Here is a 21,587-nt window from a genome sequence, read left to right on the forward strand (position 1 = left end):
TTTATTTCTAAGATGCAGGAAGACTCACAGAACTCACAAAATCATAGTGGGGTAGGCTCTGCTCCAGTCTCCTTGATGAGTGGCTTAGTTCCTTCACAGTTACTCTCTTTTGCCACTAGATGGCATCTCCACATGAATTTAAGAACCCAGTGCAGTTTAAATTACTTGGAAACAATTTTTGTCTTGCTTTTAGGTGAATGGGATGTTTGATTTTGTACCTTTCACTGTGGTTTCATTAAGTTGCTTATCTCTCAAACTCTAAATTCTTGGAGATCAGGAATAACTCTATTACTTCTTGGCTATAACAGTCTCTGGCACAGGATTAGATGCATAGTAGATGCTCAATAAATAGCAGTTGATGAATTGGTTACTCAGTATTTTAGGAAAGAGTATATATTTATGTGTGAGTCATGAGTGAAGATCTTCAATTACACTGATAATCAAGACATTATTTTTCTACAATTCATTACACGACTTTAGTCCCCTTGTCAAGAGATATCGATCAACAATAGGTAGAGTATCCCTAATCAGAAAATCTGAAATCCAAAATGTGATAACATGATATTCAAAAGGTTTCAGATTTAAGAACATTTTGGATTTTCAGGTTAGGTGTGCTCAACCATTAAAGTCTATGCAAATATTCCAAAATCTTAAAAACTCCAAAATCTGAAATACTTTTGGTCCTGTGCATTTCAGATAAGGGGTACTTAACCTAAATACGTAAATGTAACTGACATACAATTTGTTTTAGACTTTTAAAAATATTTGCTATGTCTCAAATAATTAATGTAAGACTTCATATGGTTCTCTAACCCTTTATTAAGGAGAGGACAAATGCCCTTTAAACCATCTACATGTTTTTGTTCAGTTTCAGGTGTTTCAGAACAGGCTATAGCAGGTCCAGTTAATTTTGGAAACTTTGTTTTGTTTGTTTCATTTTCTCCCCTTCTCCTCTCTGTTCTCTTTTTTTTTTTCTATTTGACCCTTTTCTTTTGGGTTTGTTTGTGTCTGTGGTCTCATTATATCTAGGTAAAGTGTCAAACTGCTTCAAAAGTGATTCTGTGGATTCTAATTGTTTGTCTTCAGATTCTTATTCATTTTCCTTATGGGGAAAAATCCCCTTTGTGGGAAATCATAGCCCCTCCTGTCAGAGGTCATTAAACTGAGTTAATTCCCCGATGCAAATGGAGCCCTGGTCCCCATTAACAATCATATGTAGGTGTTGGTGTTTTAAATATCTGTCTCAGAAGGGTGTGTGTGTGCCCATGTGTGTGTGCACATGCACACACTTCTCCCTATCTCAATGCAAAGAATGAAAACAAAACAAGCTATCAAAAAAAAAAAAAAAAAAAAAACACCAATACCCAACAACAAAACCCAAGTCCTCATCAAACAAACAAAACAAAACAAAAACTACCACCAACAACAAAACCCAAGTGCTCATCAAAAAAATTGAGAAATAGCACTTAGGGATTAAGCACTTAAAATAGTCACTTCATAAATTGTCTTAGCCTCATCTGTGCCCTTGTTCACTAATCTGCTAATCGGTTAAACACAACTTCTGTGCGGCGCAGCATTCTGTGTTTACTTGCTTCTACCTTCAGCTTTCCAGCACCACTGAGTTCAGAGTCGAGGCCATGTAATTAGGTTCCTTGGAAGGCAAGATTTTGCTGAAAATGCAAAGTGTCCTACGGAACGTATAAGCGACATCTCCCTCCACACGATGAGTCACAAAGCCCTAAATGACAGGTTCCTTTAAGCCGGTATCTCTTCTGCCCACCAGTCCTCAACCAAACTGAGATGTCTAGCACGGCGTCTCTCCCCTTTCTGTGTATGTTTCCTCTTCAACAGTTTTAGGCACCCAATTTCTTGTGTTTTGCTCCCTCTTTTATACAAAGGTTAGTGCTTTTAGAAAATTACCTGAAACTCGTTCAATGATACGGAATAGTGGACTAACACTGATTTATCATTTCGAGAGGATTTTTTTTTTTCCTCACATTAGCAAGAATCATAGTCTTGAGCCTTTTTTTTTAAAAAAATATTTTTTTGTTATCATCTAGGGATGGCAGCTTGTTTTCTAGGACAGTAGAGTTTTCCCTGCACTGTAGAGTCACATGATGACTGTGCTTCACTTACAAGGGCCACCTCCTTCTAGACTGCATGGCTAAGGCATCCTGAGCACCACTTCACCTCAAAGCAGTGACATGTGGTCCGTGTACTGGGATTTCCATGTCGACTCAGAAGACCACTGAGAGGGGGCCACGTCTTGGCACTGCCTTCTGCTCAGCATGTTCACTTCTTCAATACAAGGACTGCATCTGATAAATAGTCTACCCAGAGCATGGATTCCTCTCACGCCTGCCTTTGAGCAACCTTTCTCTCCAATCATTAGTATCAGCACTGTTATCACAACAGTAACAGCAGCGACACTCTCAATAAATGCTGACTGTGATGACATTCCAGGACAAAAGCCTTCTGTTATGGTTTGGATGTGAGGGGTCCCCCAAAAGCTCACATGTGAGACAATGCAGGAAGGTTCAAAGGAGAAATGATTGGGTTGTAAGAGTCTCAACCCAATCAGTGATTTAATCCCTGATGGGATTAACTAAAGTGGTCAAGTGTGACCAGAGGAGGTGGGAATTAGGGTGTGGCTATGGGGTATATATTTTGTATCTGGAGAGTGGAGTCTGTCTCTCTCTCTCTCTGCTTCCTGATCACCAAGATGCAAGCTGCTTCCCTCTGTCACTTTCTCCTCAACTCAAGCCCCAAGGAATGGAGCTGGCCTTCTATGGATCTCTGAAACTGTGAGCCCTCAAATAAACCTTTTCTCCTCTATAGTTGTGCTGGTAAGATTCTTTTAGTCACAGCAGCGAAAAAGCTGACTAAAACACCTTCAGACATGACTGTTTCTCCCTATGAGGGTGGAGCACTTTCTTCTACTTCTGTAACTACCTACGACTGCCCGGAGCTCTGAGTCCTGCTCCAGTTATGGTAAAACTGAGGGTACAGGAATGCCTCAAGGATACTTTCACAAAAGTTCTGAAATTATGTCACAAGTGGAGGCCAATCTCAAGAAGGAGCCAACCACCAATACCAGGTCAGTCTAGAATCAGAGGAGAAAAATGCAGCCTCATCTGGAAAGCAGGGTCACACCTATGAAGAAACCAGATGCCCGGGGCTGCCCAGCTGGAAAAAGAAAGATGGGGGAGGCTGGGTAGGAGCTCCCTTCCTGGAGCAGGTGGTTTCCTGCTGCTGGGGGCAACACATGACAGTCTTTTGCTGATGGTCTCTCCTTCCTCTGCTAGGCCTCGGTCTTCAGAAGTGATCTTGTCTCCTTGAATTTAATGAGGAGATTTTGCTTAGGGGAGACGGAGGACAGAAGTGAGACCCAGGCAGTAACAAAAAGCCTCGCGTGTATTGTGGTGCTATACTTTCCCAAGTGCATTACCTCATCCTACAATGGCTCTGTGGAACAGGCTGGGAACATATTATCTCCATTTTAGGAGAGTGGTAGAGAGTTTGGGATGGTAAAATGTTGATTCTGGATACTGCAGAAAGTGGAAGCCAGGCCCCCAGGAGCTCTTCCCTGAAGGACACTTCTGGGGTACACTAATCAGCGTGATGCAGCAGTATTCACTTGAGCTAGGCCTGCCCCAGGCCCCCAGGGGGTAGGCCCTTCTCCAGGCTTCTTCTTCCCTTCTCCAGGTCACTGCCCATCAGATCTGTCCTTCCTGTCTCCTCCTTTACCTCCTGACCACCAGGCCTCACAGTCACAGAGGCAGGACAGGTGGAAGTAAGGAGCTTTGGTAGGGTTCAGACACCCATGATGACCCTGGCCTCTTCTCCACTGTGTTAACCTTCAGCCTAGGATGGGAACTAGAGGTGACACAGCTTCCCTATGCAGTCATAGATGCTCTCTTAACAACTCCAGTAAAGGTTAGAGTGAGAGCTACCACTGAAAGTGAACAGAGGCCATCCAGCCTGATTCCGTGCTGTTAACCACTGTGGTGTCCCTGTGAGAATGTCATCGGGCCTGGAATTGGGATAAGAAACTGGCTTAGCTCCTTTAATCTAAAAGCCTTCAAAGCTAGGCTAGAGGGTGGTGGCTGCACATGGGAAGGGCAAAGGCAGAGGGAAAAGCTCAGTCAGTCATGGAAGAGAATGAGGGGAAGCCAGCCAGTCAACTTCAAGGGCCAGAACCTGAGGCCTCTGGCTGGCCTCTGAATTGAGAATACTAATAGAAATCTCTAGATTCTTTTCTTCTCGAGCAGAAGATTGTCTTGAAGGTTTCCTCAGGAGCCTGACATATATGCGGACAAATATGCGCACAAGTCACATTCCAGAACACCTCTGCAGGAGAATCCTGAGGCTGTGTCAATGGAAGACTATATCATATATGTTGCTAGGAACCTATGAGGAGTACTGATGGAATGAGATGCAACACAGGCCCACAGACTTGCCCCCAGCAATACATCGTTTACGCCCTTTCCCATCCCTTCTCTGTAGGTATAACTCAAACACACAGGTAAGTCCTGCCCCTTCCCACAGCACACACCACACCTGTCATCGCAGTAGGTGAACTTCATGTCCATGCTGTGGCGGCTTAGGAAGGTCTTGCTGTCCAAGGGGATGTCCATGTGGGATGGGTGCTGGATGGGTTCACACATGACAATGAGGCAGGACAGCAGAGGCTCCTTGTAGCCGCAGAGACTACTGTGAGGAGGACAGTTGTTGTAGACTTTCACCTGGCCAGTGCAGTGCAAGACCTGGGGACAGAGGTCAGATGTGGGGCTGAGAGTCTGGAGTGGAGTACGGGTCTTTAGCCATCAACCCCTACCCACACCTAGGACTCCAGCCCAGGCTGGTGGTGTCCTACCTTCCAGGTGGCTGACTTGAGGTTGACAGTTCGGCCTCGGTTGGTGACTGTGCACTTCATCCTCATGAAGAAGTCCCGCTCTGTGGACATGTCTTTGCTTTTCTTCCCAAAACCAGAACCTGAAAGGAGAAGGATGGGGCAATTGGTGGCTTAGTTTTCCATTTACATTACCAAAAGGCCCAGCTGTCATTTTTCTTGGCGACTCTTTTCTCCTATCTCCCAAGTATCTGTACTTGTAGCACCTGCAGCCCACCATAGCCACTGAGCTCCATCATGGCCTGAGGGCTAATGGTCTCTCGTCTCCAGTCTGTCTCAACTGAAGCATGAACCCCTAGAAGGTAGGAGCTGTCCCATGATTTGACATCTCACTACACCTAGCACACAGTCAACTGTCACATGACAGCAGAGGGGCAATGAGTGACAATGTCCATAGTCTCAGCAGACTTCTGGGGCAGGCTCCAGCAGAAGTCTAGGGTTCAGCTGGGAGGGACAACAGACAGTCCAAGGGTATAAGTCTCTTAATGTAGGACTTTCCTCGAGACACTCCTATCCTTTCTTTAAAACCTCTCAGGAATTGGAACACCCCTGCATCCTACTGACAACCTGTAATAGCTATAAGCAGGACAATATACCACTAGCTTTTTCTCTAAAGTGACATATCAAAACTTAAGAGACCTCTGGTCTAACTCTTTTTGAATTGGGTGAGCAAGTCTACTTTGAAGATGGGGACAGATTCTCTCTTGGTCAAAATTAAACAAATCACTAAAACCAAAAGCATAGTCTCCTTCCTCATAGTCTCCAAATAGCCTGCCTATTTATTTATTTATTTATTTATTTATTTATTTATTTATTTATTTATTTATTTATTTCCTTCCTTCCTTCCTTTTATTTATTTCTCTCTCCCCCCTCTCTCTCCCTCCTTCCATCTCTCTCTCTTCCTCCCTTCTTTCCTCCCTCCCTCCCTTCTTCCTTCTTTTTCCTTCTCTTCCTTCTTTTTTTGTAAAACAGAGTAGCAAATGCAGTGCCGGTCAAGTCTTTATTGTCTCCATCTAAATGATGTCTATTGCCCCCACATCTTGGGCATTCCCCAAGGAAGAGGTACACTCCTTCCCTCTGCCCAGCATCACAGAACAATCTAGAACCTTGCTTAAAATAGTCACATTCCTCCCTCTGGGCAAAGACACCAGTCTCTGCACCTACACCTCCAGGGGACCTTAATTTATATGACTGACACATTCCTGAAGAACTGTACGTCAAATGAATTGTGAGGCACCCTTGAATTGAGTGCATCCTTTGGGGAGCCCACTAGGAACAGACCAAATGACAAATCTTTGTTGTTGTTTTAAAGAGAGACTATTCCTCCACCATAATAAAACCATCTCTATGCTTCTCACAATTTTAATTTTTATAGGCAGGGTTTGCACATAATGTTATAAACCTCTCTTGGGGCTAGGACCAGGAGTTAGGGTTGAGGGGGCTAGAAAGACTCATTTGTGACTGCTTGCTTGGGTTATGATGTGGACTCCTAACCTGTTAACTTCTGAATTTTCCTCATTCTGATATTTGATTATTTTTTCTAAACATACTTCTGATAAGATCACCCTACCCCTGCTCCAAAACCTTCAAGATTTACTCACTGCAGGATAAAGTTCAAGGCCCTCCACTGGCTTTCAAAGCCTTCCACAATCTGCCTCATGCCTTATCTTCCTCTAGGAACTCACACTAACCCCTTGCTTCTAGAGCATGAGTCCATCACAGGTCAGTAACTTCAGTGAGAATTTGCTGACTCGCCAAGTTTGACTGATCCCAAGTCCCCAGTTGTGGATCAAGAGATCTAAAGTTCTACTCAGATAAGTAGAGGTCACTTGGCTGTGAGTCATAGCACTTGAGAACTGGAAGGTCCTACACTTGGCCTTATCTAATACTGTCAGTTTGAAAAGAAAGACTCTGAGGAACATAGAAGTGAGGTACTTAGTTCAGGTCACCAAGTCAAACTAAGATTACCATCAATGGTTGAATTGAGACCAGGAACCCAGGGGCCAATGGGTTTTTGGAGTAGAGAAGAGAGACAGTTCCATCCCCACAGAGCTGACTATTCCACACAGCCAGACAAGACCTTGAGTAGTCACAGGATGCTCCCAACCTGTGTCCTGGAGGCCTTTAGGTGGGAACAGAGGGCTGGGTGAAAGGTTAGGGGTGGCAGTGGAAGGTGAGGCTGTTGTGATCCCGTGCTCTGCAGGGCCAGCTGAGCATTGCATGCAGTCTGACATGGGTGGAGGTGAGCTAGTCAAGTGTCCCTTCTGCAGCAAGTGGGGCAACAAGAGCAAAACCTTGCAGGCTTGCCACCATTGCCTCTGTTATTCAGGCTAGACAGGAACACACCCATTGCAATGGCAGGTGACAGACATTAAAGAGGATGTCTAGATATAGGCAGAGTCTGCCCAGAGCAGCGGTAGATTCCCAGGTTCAGAAGGCATTGTGACGGACACTGAACCCTACTGCTGCCCAAAGCTTCAGTCCTCTTGACAACATTCATGTCTTTTCTTGAATGTCCCAGTTATAACAATGAAGCCTCAGTGTCCTTGTAAAGTGCCTCTGCCTGTGAGGATCCTTGTGTCCACTGGTATCTGCTAGATACCCACAGACAGAGTTCAGTATACTAGTCCTTTGAAAGTTCCTCCTCCTGCCCTGCGTCTCATCACCAGAGGGCCAGGTTCATTCTGTGGCTCCTGTGGTAGTGAATCTCCAATAGTGGCCCCAGTGAGCCAAGCCTCCTGACACTCGTGGCCCTGTGTAGGTTCCTCCCACGCCATATCAGGACTGTCTGTACCTTGCTCTAACCAGCATATTGGGGCAGTAGTGCTTCTGTGCCAGTTTCAAGACTCGACCTTGGGAAGGTTTTTCAGCTTCTACTTTTGTTCTTTTGGGAGCTGGGAGCTGCCACGTAAGATGGCCGCCCTGAAGACTCCACATGGAGAGGGAGAGGCCCTGAGAGTCATGGAGTGGGAGACAGAGGTCCAGTCACCTACCTTGTCAGCCAACTGCACAGGCCCCACCCCCATGGGTGAGCCATCTTGATCAATCAACCCAGCCTAGTCTAGTCCCCAGTGACTACACCTAGCTGACATGACGTGGAACAGGAGACCTGCCCACAGAACCCACAGACGTGAGAGCATAGTGACTGTTTAAAGGCCATATTTGGGGTAGTTTGTCACACAGCAAAAGACAAGTATAATAGCTCTTCTGGGCACCTTGGCACAAGTGAGCTTATGATTCGGGTGGTGTCATTTGGCAGATGTGCTCGGCTCTTAGGTGATGAAACCTCCTAGAGATAGACTCCTAACCCAAAGGAGGGCCCTGGAAATGTGAGGTCAGGCACCATGTGGGGCCCAGGGGAGTATTTCTGAGTACTGGATCCTTTCAGTGCCCTTCCACTCATCTCACAGGCTATAGCCTGTACGGTGGGTTGGGTCAATTGGTGGTTATAATGGATATTTTCTGGCATCACTGTGGCCTGGGCCATCTCTTGGCACATCTCCTCCTGAGGGGACAAGAAGGAACACTTTACCAGTTTTCAGAGTCAGGTTCTCACGAATCTCTTCATGGTCACAGGGATGAGTAAAGTCAAAGATGCTGTGTCCTGTTAGCTCTACCTGTTTCAGAAACAAGGTCAGGTTTCATTATTCCCAACACTGAAGTGAAAGGCTCCAAGGAGAAGCTGAACTACCATGCAGATTTGGAGGCAGGGAGGAGATGGCATCAAGCAATTCTTCTCACCACCCCAGGTCAGTGTTAGGTCCAGAGACACATGGATAGACTAGAATAGGCTCCTGATGGTGGCAGGGAGAACGCTGCCCATCAAGATGGCCACTGACAATACCAAACCCAATGCCAGGGAGTAGGAATGTGTTCCTGGGGTGTGTGGCCCAAGGCAGTGAGCATCAGAGTGGGCATGTGCAGGGAAAGGTCAAGTGATATTGTGACCTACAGCTTCCCCTAACTTATAGCCCAAATAGAAATGTTTTCCTTTTAAGAAAGAGGTCAAGAAGTATGTCACCTGGGTGAGTCCCATGAACTTGCTGATGTTTTCGGATAGAAAGATCATGTCGCCATCTTGGGTCACAACAGCAATGAAGCCCTCCAAGGCTTTCAGGTACAAATTATCCATCTGCTGGTCAGCCTCAGCTTCAGATTCATTTTCAGAGCAAACTGGAAAGACAATGAATGTGGTGTTGAAATAAATATGATGGATGTCTGCTGGGATGGCTCAAGGACAGTAGGTAGGCTCTTCTGGAAACATACACCTGCCAACTACCACCCAAGTGTCTGCCACATGCCAAGCAGCAGGCATTATATGAGCACCACTACCCAGCACAGCCTGCCAGGGACTTGGAGTCAGTGTGCTATAATGATAGCAGTACCTGGAGCATTAGTAGTAATGGCCATGGCAATAGCCACAGATACAACAGTAGTCATAGCAATAAGAACAGACTTTTTAGCAGCTGATATATATTGAGCAATTATTACATACTAGATATGCATTATTATTACATATTAGATAGCATTCTAGATAGTCTATACCGCAAAGGATAAAGCGGGTACTGTTCTTGATCTCATTTTACACATGAGGTTTAGAAAGGTGAAGCCATTTGCCCAAGGTTGGGAAGCTGGCAAGTCCCAGAAGCTGAATCCAGAAGTCACATTCAACCTTTATAGGCTTTGGAATCAAATCAGTTTCTATTACTAGATCAGCCTCCTATTAGGCTATGTGTTTGAGCAAATAACAACCTCTTTGAACATCAGTTTCCTTATCAGTAAAATAGAGAAAATAATTTCCATCTCTTTGAATTTCTAAGAATGAAATAAGTATGTAAAATGCCTATTATGGTATCACCAGTTGTGAATTTTTCTCCTATCTTCTCCCTCTAAAATATCAACATCCTCAGATTGCTCAAAGTCTAGATGGGGAATATATAGTACACAGAGGTACAAAGCTAAATAAAAATTCAAGGGTGTCATAGCTGGGTGCCCAAGGAGGGGTGTAGACAGTAGTGCTCTAGGGTTGAGAGGAGGAAGGGGTTATTTTGGGGAGACAAGAGACAAATGTTCCAAAGAAGGGGATTTGAGCAGACTCATGAAAAAGAGAGGTTTGATTCTGTACAATGAAAAGAGAAGGGCTTTCTGAGCTAGACAGGGTTGGGTGGACACGGAGAAACAGAGCAAGCTCCCTCCCAGGATGGAGAAGAGGCCCAGTGGGTTGAAAAGGAGGATCCATGTCCCAGTCTCAGAGATGAAGTCCAGTGTCCCAGAGGGTCTCACCTTCCTGTCAAAGGAGAAGAGAAGTGGCAAGTCAAAGCATTGCTTTGAGGAGATGAACATGGCCATAGCATGCAGAATGGTTTGGAAAAAGTGAAACTTGAGGTATGAAACAGTGAGAAAGCACATGCATTATGTGGTTGCTGGTTGCGGCCTGCAAAATCATCTACCCTGTATCAACCATTTTGAGTACCCTGGCCCGGGGCTGGGGAGATAGCTCAGTCGGTAGAGTGCTTGCCTTGCAAGCAGAAGGCCCTGGGTTCGATCCCCAGCACCCCCAAAAAAAAAAAAAAAAAAAAAAAATGAGTACCCTGGCCTACCAAGGATACTTCTGCTCTCTGCAGAATATAGACTCAGCCCTTGTCCCAGACCAAAACCCTTCTCAGGCCCCAAGCCCCTTTGTGTTATCCCGGACAGCAGACTTTGTTTCAGCTTCCCTTCTCCTAGTTCATTATTTAATTCCATATACATATAAAAATTTATATTCATCTAGTACAAGCAAAACCAAGTATGCCTCCCTTGATTTATAGAACAAGAGGATTAGAGAGTAATTTGTCACGGATAATAGTTAATACTCACTTAACTAAAAGGAGTCTTTCAAATGGAGACTCTTTAAAGGAGTGTGAAATGCAATTAGATTTACGAGCCACTTGGCAAGGAACACACCCTCTGCTGTGCGGTGCTGACCAACGGCCTTTCTGCAAGGCAATGGATTTATTTAAATGTCTTTTCTCTTTTTCTCTAAGCTCTTAAATGTAAGCTCAAGAAGAACAGATCCAAATTAGGAGATGCTCCTGCCAAGGGACTATAGTGGGACCACTAAGGACCAGCTATCTTTCAGGACACATGATCAGAGAACATACCAGAGTCCCATATGCTGCCATTTCTGCAGGGGAACAGAGTAGTGCCTGCACAAAGACAGATCAACCTTCAGAGGCAAGAGTTGTGTTGTGCAGGGCATTATCCTGGTGGCCTTCCCTCTATTTGCCAGATGGATGGGACACAATGGGGGGAAAGCCTCCTGTTCACATTCCAGTTCAGACAGACAGCCCACAGAGGGAGGTCACACAAGAATGACCTCATATCACACACGTACCTATTCCTAGCCCTGCTCAGTGTCTCTGCCAACTTATCTGTCCTTTGCCAGCTAACCAGCTGACTGGACCAAAGAGGATGCGCCCATGTTGTAGGAGTGAGGGACACTGCTGTTATAGTTCTCCCAGGTCATGTTCATTAGGAGGGATGGTGATGTCCCTCAGTGCGCACTTCAGAACCACCTGGAGGACTGGCTGAAACAAAGATTTCTGGGCCCCAGGCTGCTGCATAATTTGTGAGGCCCAATGCAAAGGAAAATGTGGGAACTCCCATTACATTATTAAGCCAATCTCAAGGCCCTTCCAAGTGCACAGCCCTCTAAGACAGAACAGGTCTCACACCTCTGAGGCTGTCCCTGAGGGGTCCCACACCCAGGGCTCCTGATTCAGTAGGTCTCAGATGGGACTGGGAATGTGCTTCACTACCAAGTTCCCAGATGACAACAACGCTATTGCCCCAGGACCACACACTGAGGGCCATAGCCCTAGCTCCAGGCCCTGCAAGTGACCCTGATGTGGGGGAAAAAGCCAGTGTGGGCAGGGGTGATTGATTTGGGGAATGAGTGAGGAGAGGTTTTTAGCACACTGACGTCACACCTGATAGATGGTCACCTTCGCCAGCCCTGTGTTTTCTGGCTTATAGAGAAGATTTTTTTTTTTTTCAATTTCTTTGATCTCAGTGGTAATACTGACTTCAAAATCTGAAGTAATCACAAGACAACTTATTTGGGCTAACTAGGCCCAGAGGAAATAGTTCTGCTTAAAATTTCCTGTTTTTAACAGTTCCACTGCAGCCAAGCTGGTCTCCATTGTGCCCCGCGCACTTGCCTCCAGGAGGTGGCGAAATTGGCTTCAGTAGTGGTCTCCTGGCCTTTGGAGGGAAGGAGGGAGAGGGTGCTCTGGGGCCACAAAGGGAAACAGAACTTCTTGGAACTGAAACCACAATGGCTGGAGGGCCAGGAAGCCAGCAGGCTGGCCTGGGGGGACTCTGGGGCAGCAGGGCTCGGGCGGGGCCTCTTCCTTCTGTGGAACTATTGGCTCTTATGGCACCTGCTAATGCTCCAGGGATCTTCTGAGGGAACCTGGCAGGGTCGCTCCCAGCCTGGAGCAGGGAAGCAGACCCTTGCCTGAGGGCCAGGAGGCTCATGTTGTTTTCCTGCACAAGACTCCTTTGCCTTTGCCGGTGAATATCAGGTCTTCCCTGGTGCAACAAGAATATCCTAGTAAATGTCAGGCATGGGGAAAGATGAGCTTGTCACTGAACTTTTGTATGTCTGTCCCGTGCTAGGCACAAAGTCATCTGTCTACAAGTGTCACTATGCACTTTGTCCTGTTCTCAGGAGAATCAGGACGACTAAGAGATTAAGAGCAACCTTGTCCCTTGAAGAATCAACAGACTGGTGGAGAAGACAAAGACAGCTGTAAAGTCACACAACAATGAAGAATAAACCCTCAGTTCAGAATAAAGTAAGGAGCCCTCCACAGGTGCCAACTGGTTCTTTAAATGGTCTTGGGTCCTAGGTCTCAGTGACCTGCTTCCCAGGACCCTTCGGGGACAGTAGTGTAAGAGGTGCTCTGCTGACAGGGAGCATGCTCAGCTGGACAGGGGAGCACAAGATTCTTTAATGCTAAAAATAGCCCCAGTAAACAGGCTTTGAAGCCCCCCACAGCCCGGATATGTGCAGGCTGAGGTTTCGGAGCACTTTTTCCGGAGCACCGCTCATTTCCTTCAGGCAGCCCCGCCCATGCGGGGAGGGACACCAAAGGAGTTGGGTGTCTGGGGTGAGTGGAACAGGGTGGCAGAGCAGACACCTCCTACCTCGGTCTCTGAGACCAGGCTGTCCCCTGGTGCTGCTTGTCAAAGTGCTGGCTACAATGCCCCACGGGGGTCCCTTTTCCTCTGGGAGTCCTACTCTGGGAAGTTCCGGGACTGCTTTGACTATTCTTAAAACTGTCCTGGTATGGCCTTCCTGCTTCAGATGTACTTGGCACTCAGTTATCATTGCAGGGTCTTTCCTTTCAAAGGTTTTTCCTAAACTGGTTTCTATCCTCCAATCCTTCCAGCACATAGAGCCATCACTGTCCCCAGTTTGTCCTGGGTGTGCTGACTGTAAATGCAGTGCCAATCAAGACACAAGGAATCACCTGTCGGATCATCTGCCACCCCTTAGGCACTAACATAAGCAGGCTTGGACCATCCACACCTTTGACAGAAGGTGTGTATCCCACCTGATCTTCCAGTGAGTCCTGGAAGTCCACCACTGGAGATTCATGTCCTTGTTCTTTACATATCTGCTTATCCTATCTTCCCTGTACGTATTGCCTTTTAAAAGATGTAGCACAGGGCTGGGTACAGCAAATACCTACAGACTCAACAGACTTCTTTGGTTTAAGTTAAAGGAATGATCTGAACAAGGTCAATATTTCTAGGAGAGAATGTACGTTAGCTACTCTCTGCCATTAACAGCCTCACATGAATCAGCTCATTGGCCTTCTTCCAAACAGGACAGAAAAAGCCCTTGATTTGGAGTGGGTGGGGCTGTAAAAAAGTAGGGTGAAAGCCAGGAAAAATAAGTCTGAAAGTGGGGCATATGAGGGCACCAGGAGTTCTATCTGCCTCCACAGCGTTGCTCTCTCTATCCCCCTTTTCCTGCATGGAAGAGTTATGGTTACTTGGTTAAAATGACATGTTCCACATTTTAATGTCTTTCCCTTAGTGGCCTAGAGATCAGGAAATCATAATCTCCAGTTAAGACTACATCTTCACTAAGCAAGGGCCAATGAATCAAAAATAAATTGGACAGTTCTCTTTAGAAACCTGCTTTGTGTTGATCCCAGCTCTACTGAGAATGAATTTGATGTCACCATGTTCGAGTTTGGGGAAGCCCAAAATCAATTTTAGAGTAGAAAGAGCCTATTTTGTGTATTTACTGTTGTTTAATACCCTCAGAATGTAGAAGTGACCTCCTTTGGTCCTAGCTTGTGGGGCTCATCTTGAAAGAGGATTTAAGACAATCAAGTGGTATTTTCTCTGGTGTTCCCGTCAGAGTGTTCTGTCCTCAGCCCAGCGTGGAGCAAATATCATAAAGCTATTGTTTCAGTTTGCTTCCTGTGATACGAATCTCGATTGGTGGCCCCGACCCACAGCCTGAATTTCTCAACATTAAGGTTTCCTCTCCAACATTCCCACACACAACAGCCTACTGTGAAAATCAAAGGGAAGCATGTTACTAAGTAAAGAAGAAACTTTTCTAAAGCCAGACTTGGTATTTTTTAGCCTTTTGAACTTTGAGATATGCAACCAGCTATTTCCTATTAAAAAGCGAGCCAAAATCAGTGCTTGCTCACCTTCATCAAAATGCTCAAATAATGAACTAATGATTTGACTTGGAAAAGTGTGGCAACTTTGCGTTTTGACAGAAACTGTTGAAAGGTGGGTATGAGGGCAGGAAGGGTTTGCCCCGGGTTTTCTTTTACATCATGTCACCAGAAGCCTATTCTTATTACAAATCGATGTACTTGTTCAACTGATTTTTTTTTAAATTTCTAAATTACAGCTTATTGAGCAGGTTAGAGGATATGGCCTTTTATATATCACCTTGTCCTCTAGCAACACTGCAGGTAAAGACCATTGTTCCCTTTGTGCAGATGAGGAAATTAAGGCCCTCCAAGAGGAGTGTTTACAAGGCTGCAGAGAGAAAAGGCAGTCACCCAGAGATTCCAACACAGAGCTGTCTTCTTGCCAATTCTGTATTTCTTTTCATTATGCACCAAATACTAAAAGAGCAAACTAAGATTTAAAAAGAAAAAGAGCCTGTCTCACATACAATTTCTGAAAATGGTTTCAACACTGGTCCAGAGAATGTCTGGCAGGAGATTGAGAGAGGCATGGAGAAAAGAGGGAGCTGAGAGCCGTCTCCTCCTCCTTTGGTGATGCTTGTTCCATGAGGGCTTCTCCCTCAAGGACATCGAATGGCCCAGAGTAGAAACTTTTTATCCTTTTCTGTCATTTCTTCCCTTGGGACAGAGAGGCCCAGAGCTGATGTGCTGAGGGTTCTGGTCAGTCTAGGGTTGAGCCTAGCCAGAAGGTAGGCAGTTTGTGTCCAAAATGCTCAGCAGCTTCTGAGCTAGGATGTGTGACATCCCAGGTCACTCTGGTCCTGTCTCCATGGGTGTGTCTAGCATGCAGGGGTTCACACCAGCACACATGCAGGCAGAGGGCCCAGCCTTCAACCTGTGACCCTAAAACAATCTCTGAACTACTGAGAAGGACAACTAGGCTTCCATGGGGGTGAGTACAGACACCAGGAGGGAAGACAGGAACAACTCTCTTCATGTGGAAGGATCCCCTGAACACCCACCACTCAGGCCAGCCCTGATCAGTTCCTAAGTGTCTCCCTTTGACTTTGGTTCCATCCCGGAAGCCCCTCAGTCCTTGTCCACATCTTTGTCTGACCAGGTTTGCAGAATCCTCCTGTGATCGCATATCTGCCTTCTCAAAAGGACTTGCATTCCAGGTACAGACTGACCAGGTGCTAAATATGTGTGAATTTGAGCAATCTTAACTTTCTATGCCTCACTGTCGGTGAAACAAGGAGAAACACAACAAATCCAAATGCAGTCAGAGAGACATCCTAGGACTGAGAGGCTCAGAGGCTCTCTGTTGGTAGAGGAAGGGGTGGTCCTGATGAAACCAATGGTTAGTCTAGAGGAATTAAAGTCGAAGAACAGAATTTCAGGTACCACGGCAGGGAAGTAGGGGTGTGGGAAGGGTCGCCACTTAGTCGTTAAATCTGCCACTGCCTACTCTGTGTATATAGTAAGATGATTCCCATACTACCAGATGCTGTCCTCAGCTTCCAGAAAGAAAAGCATCTTTAAAAGAAAGAGGGACACAAGTGTCTCTCAACAGCATCCCTAGGATCCTTTCTTTTATCAGGCAATGCCAGCTTTGTCGGGCTTTGGCTCTTCGTTCCTTCTTTCTGGAGTGTCTGTGACTGAGTCTGCCATGGCCTTGCTTTGTTTCTAGAGATTGCCTCTCCCCTCAGCGCTCCTCCCACACTGCTGGCTCTTTTCCGAGACTGAGACTGCATATTCAGTTCTGCGACACAGGCTCACCCTCTAATCCTTGGGCCCTCTGAGCCGTGATTCTCCCCGCTGAAGGTCTTTCCCCCATATCCTTCCTGTGTTCGGGGCCCAGAATAGCACAGGCTGGTCTGGTCTCCCTACCTCACACTGGATTCCCTCTGCTAGGGGCTTCTTTCCCAGAGTAGGGGCTTTATAATAGAATGGCAGAACTAGCTTGTCTCCAAGGTACCACACTCAAGCAGGAAAAACAAAAACGAACCACAAAAGCCCCCATCCTCCCTGACTGCCTCCTCCACACTGACCCCCTCGGATGCTGCCCAGTGTCCTTACAGGACAGACAGACTAGAGGAAATGGTCACATAGGATCTGGGACTGGAAAGCTTCTCGGGCTGTCTCTTCCTGGTCAGGACCAACAGGAAATGGTTTTTGAAGAATGTAACTCTCTGAGAAAAAAGAATGTTCTGTGAACTATGAGTTACAGAGATACTAGGGAGGGTGAGAGTTTATGGGCTTGCTAGGGAGGATGACACATGAGATGGTCATTGGCCAGAGGCTCCCCAGTGGGAATGACAGCTAGGCCATTGTTCTAATTGGTTCTCACAGGCACCCTGTGCAGTAACCATGTTTAATCCCATTTTTCAGGTGAGGAAACCAAGGTTCAGAGAGGCCAAATGATGTGCTTGGCTGAACTGGCTAGAAAGAGGGAACAGATTGGACGGGCACACCACCATGCCTATCTGGAAGACAGGGGAAAAATGTTTTCTGCAGGCAGATGCAACAGAACGGGGAAGTCAATGAAGCCATTCTTGGTCTCCCAGTCCCCTCTCTCCCCGTCACTTCCGTTTGCTGGGTCCTGACCCTGTCCTCCTCCCCTAGCTGTATTCACGTAGGTCATAGCTGGAGAGATGTCTGACGTGAGGGAAAAGACACTGATGCTGTGGGAGGGCATCTGCAGAGCGGGGTGTCTGAGAGGAAGGCTTCGCACTTCTGGCACCCTGGGGGCTCCGGTGTGTAGGGGACATGCTGGCAAGGCTGGCCTCTGTGCCAGCTCGGGGACCTACCACCCTCACCTGAGGACAGGAGCTTGTGTGTTCTCAGGAAGCTGATGGCCAGGCGCATGATGGAGGCCTTGTCCAGGTGGGAGCTCACGCTGTGGGGCAGGGGCAGCTCGTGGGCCAGCTCGTAGAAGACCTCTGTCTCCTTGCTGCGCCGGCACCTCGCAGCATCCCGGGACTTCTCCTTTCTTCTCTCCGAGCTGCTCCTAAATTGAGAGACCAGGGGTTAGTCCTTAAAAGTTCACCATCACCCTGTCACACCCCTCGTCTAGGTGTGGCCAGGGACCCCCACAGAACAGTGCAGCCAGACTCTCCCGCGGAATCCATCTGGGCCCACACTGGTGGCTGGCAGCCTGCTGCCTACTGTACGTTGTTGGCTCTGCACACGTGGACGTTGGCATCTCCTCACTGCCTCCCTCCTCTGCCATTCCCATGGCGTCCTGCGCAGCACTTCAATATGGGGAAGGTAACCACAAAGACTCGCTGATGAAGTGAACTAACTGGGGATGCCTTGGCCCTGGCCCTGGGTTATCTGGGAACAGGGGTCCATGTGCAGGGATGGGCAGGGAAGGGTGAAGAAGCTGTGGCCAGTGGCCCAGAGGTCAAAAGCTCTAGAGAACAAGATGAAAAACCATCTTGAGATTCTCTTTCTGGATAAGATACACTCAGAAAAAGTGAAGCCTCATATCCCATTTCATATCAGAGTGATTTCCACAGCAGAACTTGAAAATGCCCTCTAGCTCAAGAAGAACTGCTATCTAGACACATGTCAGCCTGGAGTCCCCAAAGAGCACGCCTGTCAAGAGCTAAAAAAGAATGGGGGCAAAGATAAAATGCATTTTATCTCCAGACCCTGCTGCTGGATTAAGTTTCCAGTGCTCATTGTTGCCTTTGCCTCAGCATGGAGGAAGGAAAGATGATAGACACCAAAATCTGCCTCTTTTGAGAAGTCCTAAAGAAACCCTGGGTCTTTGAGTTCTAGCACAGGCAAGTTTAAAAGCCAGAATGTCTGGGCTGGCATTCTAACTTCTCTGCTTGCTACCCTGGCAAGCTTCAATTATTTGAATAGTTTAGCTTCGGTTTCCTCATCTGTAAAATGGTAATAACTGCACACACTGCACAGGGTTATTGTGAGAACTAAATGTGATCATTTATTTATGTAAAATATTTGGCACCAGGCCTATCCCAATGGTAAACAGCCACTGTTATAAATAAAATATCTGTCCATGAAAAGATTAACAGGAGTAAAAAAATTCCAAAATGACATAGGAAAATTCTATTTTCATAGAAATGTATATATTATATATTGTATTTCCTCTATATTAGGTAGGAAAATGTTCAGAAACATGATAAAAATAATAACTTATTAGAGTGATCACTGATTACTAGGTATTACCTGAAATAGTACCATATAAGCTTCTCTAATTCACACAGTTATCCTTGGAAGTAGATATTGTTGCCCCTAAAATACAGATGAGGAAAGGGGCCCATAGAGGCTAAATAATTCACCTGTAGCTGTTAACAGGTAAATGGGGAAGTGGGGTTTTGCACTGAACAGATGGGCCCCAGAATCCAGGCACTTGACCATCAGTGACTTTCTGCCTCTCTTTCCTCAAAACTGTTAGTCATTGCAGGGTAGTGGAGATTTTCTTCCCTTAAGGTTTATCTATATTTTCTTATGTTTCCATAAATAGCTTAAATTGTTTGTGTAGCAAAGAGGTTTGCTTTTTAATTTTTAAAAAGTGTTCAATGTAAGCTCAGCCTCTCAAGGCCTCCATCCAGTCAGCTCCGTCTTGTTCCTTCTGAGATTTCCCAAATGAGGGTTGCTTCTCTTTTTGTTTGGCTTTGCAGTCTGTTATCTGGGCAGAGAACTCATTTTGGGGGATTCACAGAGAACTCATTTTGACACATCTCTCAAACCCCTCAAGATTTGGGGCAGAAGCACTGTTTTGACTTTATGACAAATTCCATTTACAAAGACAGAACATCCAGCTCCCTGGATGGATTAAGCAACACACACTCAGCCTGCAGGACAGCTGCTGACAGTCAGAATGCTCCTTCAGAAAATTGTGAAACTTCTTCTTGTCCTCCCTTTTCTGTTTAACTAACCCTCACTCCCTCCTTTCTCCCTGGCTTTCAACTCTCAGGACTCCTGCCCTGCACCCCTTTCATCCCTCCTTCTCAGAACCTGCCTTAGGTTAGTTTTGCTTTTGTGACCAGACTTGAAAGACAGTTTGCATGTTAGTCCTTTGCATTTGCATTTTAATCCTGACTTTTGATGGGGAGCAGTTAAAGATTTTCAGGGACTGCGGCATAGGAAAGGAAGATGGAAAGGCGGTGGGATACTAACCTTGTATATACATCACGCGGCTGGATTACGAGAGCCAGGTAAAAGGTATTGATGTCCACTCTCTAGCACTGACCCTCACATTTCCTGACACAGGCATCATCAACACACATCCCCCTCACTAGGGGCATCTAGAGAAGCCATCCCTGGGGAAGAGATCTCAGCACACTGCTCCCCTTCGCTGATGGCCATTGCCCCATTCCCAGAGAAGTGCACGCAAGGCAGAGGAAAAGCTGGGAGGGAAGAGGGAATCTGCAGTCAGTGTTCCAATAGTGGCATTGGAACCTTGAGTCCTGCCATGCTCCTTCAACCACACCAACATTAAAGGATATCTACTCATGTGGCTGCTGCTGCACCAAGAACCTTACACTCAGGACCTCTATATAATCTTCTTACCAACACAACTTGGAAGGTCTTGTTTGCACAACTTACAGATGTGGAAACTGAGACTCAGCCCTCTTATGTCACTTTCCCAACATCACAAAGCCAATGCCACCAAGAGTCCTTGGGGGTTTACAGTCAAAGAGCAGACACATCGCAGTCCTATGATTCAGGTGCCCCCTGTCTAACTCCATCCTGGCAACCCTGGAGAGAGGGCAAGACAGGCATTGCTAATGTACCCATTTCAGAGGTCTAGAAACTGAGACCCAAAGTAGGTTAAGTAACTGCCTGGGCAATCAACTAACTAGTGGCAGAATTAGGGTTAGAACCCTGGTCTCCCTAGGCCAATTTTTTTTTTTTTTTTTTTTTAAACTGCTTAACTGGAGGAGAGAGTGGTTTTAGCAAGAAATAAAGAAATGACAATATCTTAATACTTAGAAAAAGAAAGATTGAGAGCTTTAGGCAGCCTCTTGGTCTAAAAGTTATGCACTTGTTTTAGCTACCTTGTTTTTACAGTTGCATCCTAGGTCTAGTGTGACTTTAATTAGATTATCTCATTAACCTTAACACAGCCCAGAGATGTCTGTCTAATGTTGACTCTTGGAAGAACAGAGAAAAATCTGTAATACTACAATATTTAATTAGCAACAATGAAGAATAAGGATAATTAACATTAAGGAAAAGGTAAGACCTCCAGCTGGTACATATGCACTTGGCTTCCCGCTACAGTTGCTATGGGTGGGGTGCTGGAGGCTAGGTGAAGTGTGTTGTCATACATTGCCCACAATTCTATCTAGCTATCTGATTTTGGACAATAAAATATATTCTCTGTGCTCTGATACCCTCATCTATAAAATGGGAAGAATCCCAGGTTTTATTTTGTCAGGATCAAATGGGATGAGTGTGGAAGCAGTAGAAAGTTCTATAACAATGGAAAGTATCATGGCAGATAATAATGACCCATTATCTGGCTAATCAGAGCATTAGTCACATTCAGACTTTGGCCATAATGCCTGTTTTTCATCACCAGATAAGCCATCTTGGGGAGGAGGGCCGCCTTGGCAGGTTGATCCTGACCTATTCTTTGTGACACCTTGCTGAAACTTCTTAGGTCAGTGAGGTATTTCATTTCCTAAAATGCTTGCTCTTTCTTTTCTCTTCCTAGAGGGATCCTAGAATTAATTGCAATAGATCAGATTTCTTCTCTGCATGTTAGAATTCGTTGGTTTCTCTTAAGAAGACATTTTATCCCAAATTTTGTAAGTCATTAGAAAAGGCTCTGAAATTGTTTACTCCAAATTGTTTTTTTTTTTTTTTTTTTTCCTCCTAAGTTCCTCCTCCTAGGCTTCTTGGTGGCTCTCTGGCTTCCACAGGGAGCTCCTACACAATTTTTGGCTATGGAGCACATGACCTAAATCTGGTCCTGCTTT

The 21,587-nt window shown here is 45.9% G+C and overlaps 1 protein-coding gene across 1 annotated transcript in view; it reads right to left on the reverse strand.

Annotated features, from left to right (window-relative positions):
- EPAS1 (endothelial PAS domain protein 1) overlaps window positions 1-21,587 on the reverse strand; it is an 83,300-nt gene that overhangs the window by 21,809 nt on the left and 39,904 nt on the right. Inside the window, exons 2-6 of the mRNA XM_079111621.1 lie at window positions 17,445-17,635; window positions 8,934-9,085; window positions 8,445-8,529; window positions 4,877-4,995; window positions 4,561-4,766 (exon numbers count right to left, since the gene is read on the reverse strand). Of these exons, the coding sequence (XP_078967747.1) occupies window positions 4,561-4,766; window positions 4,877-4,995; window positions 8,445-8,529; window positions 8,934-9,085; window positions 17,445-17,635 (753 nt within the window). The remainder of the gene's footprint in view (window positions 1-4,560; window positions 4,767-4,876; window positions 4,996-8,444; window positions 8,530-8,933; window positions 9,086-17,444; window positions 17,636-21,587) is intronic.

This window comes from Sciurus vulgaris (assembly GCF_902686455.1).
Source record: "Sciurus vulgaris genome assembly, chromosome: 14".
NCBI lineage: Eukaryota > Metazoa > Chordata > Mammalia > Rodentia > Sciuridae > Sciurus > Sciurus vulgaris.